General features: G+C 39.6%; 2 protein-coding genes across 2 annotated transcripts; one reads left to right on the top strand and one right to left on the bottom strand.

Moving 5' to 3' along the window:
* Window positions 1-5,606: 5,606 nt before the first annotated feature.
* LOC101312318 lies at window positions 5,607-6,878 on the bottom strand. The gene has a single exon (XM_004292759.1). The coding sequence runs from the start codon at window positions 6,876-6,878 to the stop codon at window positions 5,607-5,609; it is 1,272 nt and encodes a 423-aa protein (XP_004292807.1).
* Window positions 6,879-9,769: 2,891 nt separating this feature from the next.
* LOC101297899 lies at window positions 9,770-12,050 on the top strand. Its single transcript, XM_004291036.1, has 2 exons — window positions 9,770-10,874; window positions 11,309-12,050. The coding sequence occupies exons 1-2, from the start codon at window positions 9,938-9,940 to the stop codon at window positions 11,797-11,799; spliced, it is 1,428 nt and encodes a 475-aa protein (XP_004291084.1). The 5' UTR covers window positions 9,770-9,937; the 3' UTR covers window positions 11,800-12,050.
* The last annotated feature ends 97 nt before the right edge of the window (window positions 12,051-12,147 follow it).

Genomic DNA, 12,147 nt, shown 5'->3' with positions numbered 1-12,147 from the left:
TTCTTCATTGCCACTCTTTTGCGTATGATGCTTCCAACAGTATTGACAAAAAGGCTACATACATCAGAATTACGAGGTCCATCAATAAACTCCCAATCAAAGTCCAAGTCAATCTTCTTCCCCGTGCTTTTCACAATATCAGACACCTTTGAGCAGTTCACTACACCCCGGTTGCCTTTCTGGGGAGGTCCTCCGCTTTTCTTCGGTTTCCGGCGAGCGCTGACAACCCGGGATGCACCCTCAGACGGTGTTTCTGATACTCGGGTCACTGACTCGTCATCGTCGTCGGTTAGAGAGGGAGCCGATTCAGCAAGGGATGGCGCCGTCGTCGTCGGAGTGGTTGTGTTGGATCCGGCAGAAGAGGAGTCGTATTGTTGCGCACACTCCAGTCGCAAACGCTCCTCCGCCTCCTCCGCCTCCTCCCGAGCTTTCCTTTTCCCGAGCACCGGCATCTAGGTAGTTAGAGGAGGATGTGGCTGGGTTTTGTGAGCGGTGGAGGAGGTGGAGGAGGCTGGGTTTTAAAGCGACAAATTGTTTGTTTGTCGTCGCTTAAGTGAATTAAAAATTTTTCTTACCGCCAAAGAATATTCGTTTTAAAGCGACGAAAATGACAAAATTCGTCGCTTAAGTTGTAAAATCATTTATATTTCACTTTCTTTCTGCTAATTAATACTCATAAAGTGTGATATAAAATAGATAACGATAAAGATTGAAGAGCAAATCGATCGAAACAAGTCTAAACCCGGTTTGCTCTATATTTGGTGTTTGGTGTCTGATTGACTATTATGATACCTTTCTGGAAGCGGAACGGCCCAACGAACCAAACTCGTCACTTTGCCACGACATATGGGCTTTTTAGGCCATCCGAGTCCGTTTAGGCCTTCAAAATGCAAATTTACTTATTTTTTATACATTAATTTTAATAGTTTTTTTTTATTTGGTTTTCTTTTAATCTATGAGCGTTTAGGCTTTGATGTTAGTTGCCCTAGGGTTTATTTGCTCCTATATAATGAGCTTTTATCAGTTGTAGTCATCAGTTTTCATATTAGCAAAAAATATTGTCGACTAAAGTGGTATATGAACTAAACATATTGAAGCTCGAAGTTGAAAAATAAAAGAAGTACAAAATGAAAATTTAATCGTATGATATGATCACTATACTTCAATACGGCTATGGAAAAAAATTCACATGTTTTCGTTAAAGTTTGGGTTTCGATCTATATGGTCAAACCTAAACCAATGCCACTTATTACATGAAAACGTTTTTACCTACCCTTATCTAGTTTGGTTGATTCTTCCACATATAAAACTCTCACATTGATGAGATCCACCCATGTACAAATTTAGGAACGTTCACCTCTGGACGATAAGGCTCCCCATAGGAAAGCATAAGCGTAAAGAGGGTTGACTGCATCTATCTAGGACCAAACTTTACCGGAAATATGTGATTTTTCAACCATAGCCGTATTTCATCATACCGATCACATCCTATTTCATATGATTTTTGAAAATATTGCTTCCTATATATAGTTGGTTCAAAAAGATGTACACTTACATATAATCTACTAAACAAGTTATACCACGTTAGTAGACATATTGTGGTTCTGATGGCTAAATTTCATAAAATGAAAATTCAACCGTACGATATGATTAGTATACTTAAATATGGCTATGGAAAAAAATTCACTTGTTTTCGATAAGGTTTGGGTCTTGATCCACACGGTCAAACCTAAACCAACGCCACTTATTACACGAAAACACTTTTACATACCCCTATATGGCCTAGTTTGGTTGATTCTTCCACACACAAAACTCTCAGATTGATGAGATCTAACCACCTATGTAAAAATTTAGGGAAGTTCACCTCCCGACGATAAGGCTCCCCATAGGGAAGCATAAGCGTAAATAGGGTTGACCGCTTATATCGAGGACCAAATATTATCGGAAATATGTGATTTTTCAACCAAAGCCGTATTTCATCATACCAATCACATTCTATTTCACAAGATTTTTGAAAATATTGCTTCCTACATATAATTGGTTCATAAAGAAAGAAGATTTCACTTAAGCGACGAAATATTTCGTCACTAAAGTCAAAAAGTTTCGATTTCGTCGCTTAGGTTAATGATATTATGCGACAAACACTTTCGTCGCTCAAAACTAAAGTTCCGTCGCTTTAGTCTTAAATTAAAACGACGAAATGAAATTCGTCGGTTAGGTGAAGGATATAATGCGACACATAATTTTGTCGCTCAAGATCCAAAAGTTCCGTCGCTTTAGACTGAAACTAAAGCGACGAAATATAAATTTGTCGGTTAGGTTAAGGTTGTAATGCGACAAACTTATTCGTCGCTTAAGTGTTAACGTTTTCGTCGCTACATAAATACTTTGCGACAAAAAGACTTTTGTCGCCTTAGTAGGACCTGTGGCGACGAAGCTTAGGCGACAAAAATATTTCGTCGCCCCAGAAAATTGTAGCGACAAAAAAATTATCTTCAGCGACAATATCGATTTTCGTCGCTTCGGATTTGCTTAAGCGACTAAATGTGAATGTACCCGTCACTTAAGCCTTTTTTTCTACTAGTGAGAGTTTAAGTCTCAACTCTCACTTATGGTCAGTAGGTTTAAACCCTCTTAGGGTTCTTGTATCAGCGACACGAGATTAATTTGATATTTACGGAACACTTAGAAACTTGTGTTTAAATACTGACTAAACAAGTGTGTTACTAACTCCGGATTTTCTGATAGAAGAAAACAGTACCGTACATTTTGCATTTTAGTGGCAGGTATGCGATGAGAGAAAATCTTCCGTGCAACAGCCGCACCAGCTGCCTTGTGCGATCATCCACACAGAAGTTGACACATGGCACTTTGTTCTCCACGTCAGCATCTTCCTAACCTTTTCTTTCCTCTGCTGCAACTCAAATTGTCGTCATTCCTCTGTGTCAACAACATGCCGTCCATTGTGTCAAATTGACGAGGGTCTCCTTCCACTCCGTCACCGCCGTCAACAATATGCAGTTCTTGGGAGCCTCAATCTGATTCAATTCATTGAAATCCGTGAAGCCATTGTTGCCCAGATCAGGGGTATGGTGTGCAAGCGTTCATGAGTGAGCTTGAGGTGGTGGTGTTGACGTGATGGAGGAGTGTTTCAAGGGTGTAGAGATTGTTCTGCTTGGTGCGATAAGCGGTTGTCGGCGAAGCGGCAGAAGGTGCAGCCGGAAACGAACCAAAGATTTTCTTTGTGTGTTTAGCAATGTTGATGTAGAGAAAAAGTATCATGTGTCAGCTTCTGTGTGGCTGGTCGCACAAGGCAGCTGATGCGGCTGTTGCACGAAAGATTTTCGCATGCGATGATGGTGTGTGTTGCGTCATCTTGAGTTTGAAGCCGATGGAGGAGGTGGACGTTTGGTGTCGACAACCTTGTTCATTTTGGCACTTGGGAAGTTGGAACGTGGATGATAAACGACACGTGGAACATTGTGCGGATGTGGATGAGGTTGGTCACCTCCAAATATTTGTCAACTGGGCAACTTGGAGGTTCTCTCTCAGTCGGCACAAATGAGAAATGGATATGATATTGTCTTGCAATATAATCAATCCTCCTATGAAAACGTCCGAAAATAATTGTTGTGCTGGATTTGGATATCACATGTAGACTACACTGTTCAAGGCAGCAATGAGTATAAGACAGACGTTGCTCGGGCCAGAACTGAAGACAAACATATCATAAAAAATGACTAATCTAACCTAACGATTTTGGATACGGGGATTTATTTAATAGTTCGATAGCTTAGAACTTTTGTTGTAAATAACTTGGCAGAATTGAACTAATTTAACTATAGAGCAGTTCATAGGGCATATATTAGAATGCCTAGAAATCAGTTTCCAGAAATTGAACATCGATACATTCACAGTGATTAGAAAAAAGTTCAAAGAACAAAAACTTTAAGGTCAAGCGCTGAACAAGAATCAGAACAAAACCCAGAATCTTTAAAGGTCAGAAAGCTTAACCATGATGCTTACATCAATGCTATTACCAAATGCCACCCAGGAAGTAAAGAAGACTACACCATCTGCCACTCCAACATGTTGAATGCAATTCAACTCGACCATTATGTTCTCCACGCCAATAGTAGTAAAATCTCAACAATATGTATCTGTGACAAGGGCATGTAGGATAAAGAGTAAGCTTTGAAGTTACAAGTATACATGATCCATCAAACCAATTGGATTCTCAACTGAGTTCTGACTACACATCCCAACTTTGCCCCAGCAAAATTCTAATCATCTAGGCTCGAGTTACCATCACACCAATTGAAGTACTTTCAGGTGATCAAGATAAGGTCCATAAGGATAAGAAACACCACGTGAAACCAGAACAAGCAAACATGTGAATAACATGATTTAAACATTTGAAGTTCTCAAAGGCAAGTGCCCAAATTTTAACAAAGACTGGATGAAATATATAACTTCGATACAGAAGTTATACATTTTAGTTTTAGGACTAATTTCAGTTTACCTCTATCAACTTTAAGTCGATCATCATGTTAGTAATTCTTCTTTCAATTTCATCAAAAACACCCAACTCCCAATTTTCATCAGTCGTATCCAAACCTCTATTTTCTATCCAATTCCTCCATCAAGTGATGACGTGGCATCAAGAAGAAAGTCAAATTCCGAAAAAAAATAACCTTTCTGACCATTTTTCCCTCGTATTGATACACATCTCCGTACCCATCACAACACTCTAACCTTAGTGATTTTGGTGGATTGAATGCAATTTGTCTATTTTGCCCTTTTTCTGTGGGCTTAACGACTTCAAATTTAGTTATCTTCTTAATGCAAGTCATTACATGACAGGGGAATTGGATGAAAAACGTATGTTTGAACACGGTTGATGAAAATTAAAAGTTGAGGGGTGTTTTTGATGAAATTGAAATAAAATGGACTAACATGATTATTGACCTAAAGTTGATGAGGGTAAACTGAAATTAGTCCTTAGTTTTAATTCATGACCTAATAAATCATTTCTCAAATCACAAAAGCTAACACAAGATATCATATGAAATCTTATAGTAAACATAGGTGGCTAGTCTAGCAGAATTCAGTTGGTGGATTACTGCCCACACCCTAGATAAAACAATAGTATGGATGTTGCGAGCGATGAAGTTCAAGTAATAGTTAGTATTCATATTAAGCTGAACAAAATGTAAACTACAGAAGATTGGACCTTCAAGTAATAGTTAGTATTCATATTAAGCTGAACAAAATGTAAACTACAGAAGATTGGACCTTCAAGTGTGTGTTAGTAATCATATTAAGCTGAAATGTAAAATATAAGAGATTGGACCTTGAACTGTGGACGATGGAGAAGGAAATGTGGTCACAAATATCTCTGTATTTTTTAACCAGGAACTATTAACGCTTTACATTGTTGAGCACCAAACTGTGCATTTGCCATCAATGATCAATTAGAATACCATCCTTCCTCAAACTCCATTCTTTCCCATTTATCACAATGTAGCTGTATTGTTACTCAAGATGTGCCACAGCTGAATCAAATGGCACATGCCTAATGCAACTGCGAAATCAAACTCACAATATCAAAAGAAGCCATCTTCATCATCTGAATCCACATCCTCACCCTCTGACAAATAGTCTCCATCCTCACTTTCCTCGTAATCCTCCTCCCAATCTCCTTCTTCCACTTCCCCTTCTGAAAAAGCCGAAATCCTCACTCCACCAGACCCCTGAGACCTCGCTCCAACAAGATCATCAACCACATTGTCCAATTCACTCCCACCACTAAGATCAAAATCCGAAAATAACGAAACATCACCACCCTCATCCTCCTCCTCATCAGAGAATTCACTCCTCCTTTTCGGCACCAAATCCTTCTCGGAAATCTCTCCCTTCTCGACCCCAGTCCACGGCACCCACACATCCGCATGCCTCCCCAAAGCTCTATCCCAATCCCCCACCACCACAGTCCCCAAACTCGCCTCCCTAGCCTTCCTCAACATGTCCTGAAAATCCGAATCGTCCGAAACCAAGAACAACCAGTCAATCCCACGGCTCATAGAATGCTGCATTTGCCTCTTCAACGCCCAATCCGCCGCCTGCGGCTTATCCTCCACCGTCTTCACAAAAACCCCAGCTCTCCTCAGCTCCGACGCCAATCCATACCCAACTTTCGGCTTGATCAAACTACTCGCCGCCTCGTTATACTTATGATTCCCCGAAATAAACCTCTCTTTAAAACGCTGCCGTTTCTTCCCTTTCAGAGACCTCATCCGGTTCAGCTTCTTCTGCCGCTCCCGCTCGTGCAGCTGCCTGAAGTGCTTCGTCAACTCCAAGTTCGACTTACACTTGCGGCCGCACACTCCGCAAACGTAAGGCTCCGGCGGCGTCACGATCCCCTTGCGCTCTAAAATGTCTAATTGCTTCCGCTCGCGGCGCTGCTCCACCACCCAGTTGGGCAGGTGGATGAACGCGTGGCGGTTGGCGTAGGCCGACACGTCGACGACCTCGCCGAAGTGCTGCGCCACCTGTTTCAGCGCCATGGCCGCCTGGTATGGCGGGCCGCGAGGGGGCTTGTTGTCCAGGTCCCACAGAATCACCACCTTCTTGTGTTTCGGTGTGTACACGCCCTGCTTGTTTCTCACCATGTCGATCTCGGAGTTGTTCGCGGATGACGTCACGGCCGTCCTCCTCCATGTTGGTGTTGTGTGAAAGGAAACTGAGGAGGGTTTTGGGTTGAGGATTTGGGTGAGTTGGGGATTGAAGAATGGGGATTGGGAGGAGTTGAGGAATAGGAGAGGAAGGGGTTTGATACAAGTGAAGGTGGGGTTGGAGATGATGATGGGGTGAACCATGGTTCATTTATGGAAGTGACTCAGTCACTGTGAGTGTGGCTTGTTCATTCATTTCTCGTCTCCATTGGTGATTGGAGACGATGAAGATAGGAATTTCTGGGTATATCCAGTTGAGGTTCTCTATTAAATTGATTGGGCCTTTCAAGTTTCAAATGGGCTTTTCTAAAACAATAAATTTCGTTAGTGTAAGGCGCAAAGAAACAGAAACAGAGGCCCAGGCTTTTGTATAATATTTTGTCTCTGTTCTATCACAATTTATTTTGATTTTGTTTACGGTAATATTATTTACACACTTTCTTTTGTTATTAACACACTTTATTTATGATAAGAGTCAATCGTGAAACAAATTTAACTAGTAAGTTTGTAAATAAAATATAAATGTGTGAATAAAAAATAAACGAGATGTGTTAATAACAAAAAAGAGTATGTTAATAATATCAACACTTTGTTTATCCTCTCATTAGGGACCGGCCATAAACAATAATGTCCATCTCCTCCTCAAGTCATGGCAGTTTATCTTTTCATCATATGATATGATTGGTCATTAGATGATGGTCAATTATACATATGGTCCTTCATTGTGATCATGCCGATGGATTAATTGGAACGACTTTTAGTGGGCCTTCCGTAGTTGAGTTGCTACCAATCGCAATGTGTATGAACATATCTGAATAATGAAGTATGACTAGGAAAGGTCCCATTCTTTTCTTTTAGGTCTCTAAAAGAGATAAAACTCCACCATTATTTTTACACGTTACTAAAATAGTAGTCGGAAATGTAACAATTTTATGACACGTTTACTTACTTGGAATGAAATAAAATCAAGAATCGGAAACAACAGTAATGTAAGAAGTTATAAATCAAAGATAATTGTAGTGGCAAAAAAGAAAGAATCAGCGTGAGAATGATTCTTAAATCCATGTCTCCTCTTGATTACCACGATAAGGGTTATTTATACATCAAATCCTGATAGTGATCTGACTTACAGTCACACTCATTTTGATTCATTTATTTGTTAGTAATACTTAAGAAATAAAGTTGTTCGTTATCTCTCACGCCCGAATTTTATTTTAATTAAAAACAAGAAACAACAAAGATTAATAGAGATTGAGAGGTCAGACTAAATTCTAAGATGCCCTTATTCTAATTATAAACAAACGAAATTAGTGGTGTGCATGTTTGAAACTTTGAATCCACCCAGGTATGGCCGAAAGACAACACTATGGGTGGTGTTCCCTTCATCCTAGGGATGGCAATGGGTAGGGTAGGGTATGGGGATCAAAATACCGTACCCATACCCTTTTATATTTCTCATCCCCGTACCCGTCCCCGTACCCGTAATTAGATAATGGGGATTCCCCGTACCCGTATCCTTTGGGGATTACATTTCCATACCCGTACCCGTATCCGTTAACAATTATGTATTAAATTAATTTTAAAAAAAAAATGAAATACAATTATATAAAAGTATGAAATTAAAATCAAATACCAAAATAAATAAGTTTCATTCCAATAAAAATAAATACAAGTCTTGGTTAAAACAGAACAATACTAGTAAATTTCATTAAGAGAATAATAATATATAATAAAAAGGAAGGTCCATTAAATGTTTATTAAGAGAGTCACAAATTTTTTTACATAAATATTTATTTATAAATTATATATAAATATATATATAATAATAAATTATATAATTATATATAATATTATTTTCATCTTTAATGGGTGGGGATGGGGACGAATATCAAAATACCATACCCGCCCCGTACCCGATTTAAGAATCTGAATACTGGGAATCCCCATCCCCGTTACCCGTTTATACCCGTATATCTTCCCCGTTAGGGTCGAATACCCGTGGGTACCCTACCCGCTGGGGATTATTGCCATCCCTACTTCATCCATGTATATGTTCTAGCTATATAGTAGACCAAATGAGACAAATTAATTATTTTGTGTTCAATCCCTTAATCCTTGACTAATTTGATTCAATCACTTAAACAACTTCAAAATCTTTGACAAATTGTTAACCCAAAAAAGAAAATGTTTGACATCAAGGTAATTGTTTGACATATTCTTTTGTAGATCAAAAACATATGCATTGCTTAGAATTCTTAATCCAATTCATAATCGAGATCATATAATCAAATTCATAATCGCAAGACTAAGCAATTTTTTACATAAAAACGTGTTTGATTGACAATTGATTAGATATACTTAGGCAATGACAGATTCTTAAATCCAATCAGAGACGATATTTATCCCAAGGTTAACTCATTAATTAATAATTACCTCCTTAAAGAGAAGGTAATAACATAACTAGTGAATATGTTTCGTAGTTCCTTCTCAAAGATCGTAGATATAATTCCAACCATGGATTTAGGAAAGTTTAGAACTACCTTAGCTAGCTTCAATCATTAAGAAATACAAAACGTCTATAACTCCCATAATCTTTGTGATAGTCCCCCATCTGAAGGAGAAAAAATCAAAAGTTTGATCTCCACAATCTTTATCATGATCCCCAATCTTTATTCATCTTTCTGCCTCCTACGTACATAACCCTAATTACCTCTTTCTCTGTGGTTAAGGTGACCAATCCTAATGCCAATACCCAGTAAAGATAGTCAAAACCAGAAAGAAATATAAAACCCATCATTAACATGTCTGTACCTTTTGGCTTTCTAGAAGTGCATGCTACAGAGAACAAAACCATGCCCTATGTAGACTAACCTCCAAGGCATCCCATCTCCTTCGAAAGCCATAATGAAATAAAAACCAACGCGTGTTTTAATATGAGAAAGACAGTCGGTTCGTACCAAATAACAACCAAATTAATATAGAATTCAAAGTCTCTGATTTTGAATATAAACGTTTCGGCCATCTCTCATGACTTTATTCTAATGCCAATATACCACACCATGTCTTGTTTCCTTTCCTCAGCTTCCTACCATTCTTGAACCAGTCTTGGTCCACGCCTGCGCTTTCTGAGTCTCTCCTTATAATCTCTGCTCTTATCATTTCCACCATTGATCAGTACTCATTTGCTGCAAGTTTTTAGAAGAATGGGGCAGATACAGTTGGTTGTGGCGTTGCTAGTCTGCCTTGGAGTACTCCTCGCTGCCTTTGTTGTTCTGATACTATGGAGGTTGAATTGTTGTTGTAAGAAACGAAAAGAAACGCCGCCGAGGAGGGTCAATATTAGGAGTGGCCAGAGCTTGGAGGCCGGAATAGCAAAGCTTCATACTAACCAGCAAGAGGGTCTGCAGCAACATCATCAGTTTGATCATGTGTCTAGTAAGAAAACTGGTAACAACTATTACATGTATGGAAAGTCGTCTGCGCTTTTTAGTTGGTCGGATCATCCTTCCTCCGTCACTGACGCCGTCGAAAACGGCTGGTCTCGGTTCGCTTTTGCGACGGCTTACACGTCATCGCCGTCGACGCGATCGAGGCGGATTTTAGGGTTGTGCGCTGTTGGTGAGCATAGAGTGAGGGAGACGGAGCCGGAGATTAGTTGGGAGGTTTGTCAAGCCTCGGCGGATTTCATGCAGAAGATCAGATTAAACTCCGGCCTGAAAAAGGTGTTGAATTCCGGGAGCACCACCGGAGCTGCTGCCTCTGTGATTAGGACTGCTCTTCCTTTGCCGGGGCCACCTTTAGGGAACAACTCATTTCCTCAAGAGGCTTATTTTGAGATCACAGTTTTGTTTTCTCTTGGAGATGAAGTAAATAGTGAGGGTGAGAAGACCAAGCTCATCAAAGACAAGTTCATTGAGATGTCTAGTTCAGAATCCTTAGTACATGTCACTAGTAGTGCGCAGAGAAATAATAAAATTGAGGAAATGAAGCTTGGTGTTATAGATGAACATGATCAGAGAAGAGAAGCAGCTGTGTTACTGTCATTGGGGCTCACTACAGGCGGCTCTCTTCCGACAAAACTTCCCGGCAGCTATCCGGGAAGTATCGGATTCGGATCCAACGGTGCTGTCCATCTTGATGGTAAGTGACATTTCCTGTGTCACATTGAATTTTAACAAGTTGATAATTGGTGACAAACCCCTCTGTTCTTACAATGTGCATTGTCTAGTAGGATTTCAACAAGTTAATAGGTTAAAAGTTACTAGTTTTGGGTCTTTTTTTTTTTGGCTAAGGAAAAAGCAATGAACCACCAATGAATTAAATCTCCCACCTAAAGAATCTCTAGCATGACGAAGTTGAAACAAAAGTAATGTTTGTTGATGGGCCACTACATCGTGGCGATCCTTGGCTTGTACCTGGAGTAGGTTTGAAGTTGTTAACAAAACGTTTTTAAAAACAAATATTTGGTAGACTTATTAGGTGTTATTGCATCAGTATATGCCTTTACTTCACCCACAATTTCTGCAATCACTTTATGTAGTTTTCAAGTTTTAACTCTGGTTATTTTCTTTCAGGGATTAAACTTGCATTTGAATCGGATAAAGCTGCATGGGGAAGGACTGACCATGTAATCGGTTGTGGATTTGATCCAAGACAAAAGAAGGTTTACTTCACTGTGGACTCGGAGCTAGTTCATGTGGTGCAGTGCAAGTCAGAGGAGTTTGGGACTCCTCTGTACCCAACTCTTGCAGCAAACACAGACATTGAGGTGTTGGTCAATTTTGGACAAAGTGTGTTCAAATATGCACCAGCAAATGCGCACAGGACCCCCAATCCCTGCTTTGTTGGTCCTTTAGGAAATGCCAACTCTCATGCCTTTTATGAAGATAGCAAAGAGCTGTTTTCGATGGGAAGGATTGATTCTCAGTGGCTTAATCGGAGTACAACCAGAGGCAGCCAGTATCCAGTCACTGCAAACCGGACGTTGGATTTTGATGAAGAGTCCAATGATCTATTCGAGATTGTTTTGGATAGTTGTGGAAGATCCCCAAACCCCGCGTTATAGAACACAACGTATAAACATCACTAATCGCTGCGTGTGAGTGAGATGGATTTGGCTGTCATTGTTTAGCTTTAGCATCTGGTATGCCTTCATCATCAGAATATACAGATAGAAACAAGTTCATACACAATATGACATATAGAGTTTTCCTTTTCCCCTTGGGAATCTTTTATGCTCTGTACTCTGCTCATTTTGCAAGTGTACATTTTTTGCCATTGTATATATACCAAAGTTCTTTCAATTTTTCCAATGTTTATTCAAGTTGTAACTGATCTTTGATGTGTTTTTGATGAAACTGAAGATGATTGAATACATTCCACAAGATGTTGGTGATCATTTGTGTATGAAATG

Source organism: Fragaria vesca, linkage group LG2 (genome assembly GCF_000184155.1).
Source record: "Fragaria vesca subsp. vesca linkage group LG2, FraVesHawaii_1.0, whole genome shotgun sequence".
In the NCBI taxonomy this organism is placed as follows: domain Eukaryota; kingdom Viridiplantae; phylum Streptophyta; class Magnoliopsida; order Rosales; family Rosaceae; genus Fragaria; species Fragaria vesca.
Note: the sequence above shows the minus strand (reverse complement) of the source record. Positions and strands in the feature narration are given on the sequence as shown.

What these genes read in the sequence shown, in the direction of transcription:
- LOC101297899 (XM_004291036.1), top strand. Translation starts at nt 9,938, where the DNA reads ATGGGGCAGATACAGTTGGTTGTGGCGTTGCTAGTCTGCCTTGGAGTA. An exon ending in CGGTGCTGTCCATCTTGATG is followed by an intron (nt 10,875 to 11,308) that starts GTAAGTGACATT and finishes ATTTTCTTTCAG; the next exon opens with GGATTAAACTTGCATTTGAA.
- LOC101312318 (XM_004292759.1), bottom strand. Translation starts at nt 6,878, where the DNA reads ATGGTTCACCCCATCATCATCTCCAACCCCACCTTCACTTGTATCAAA.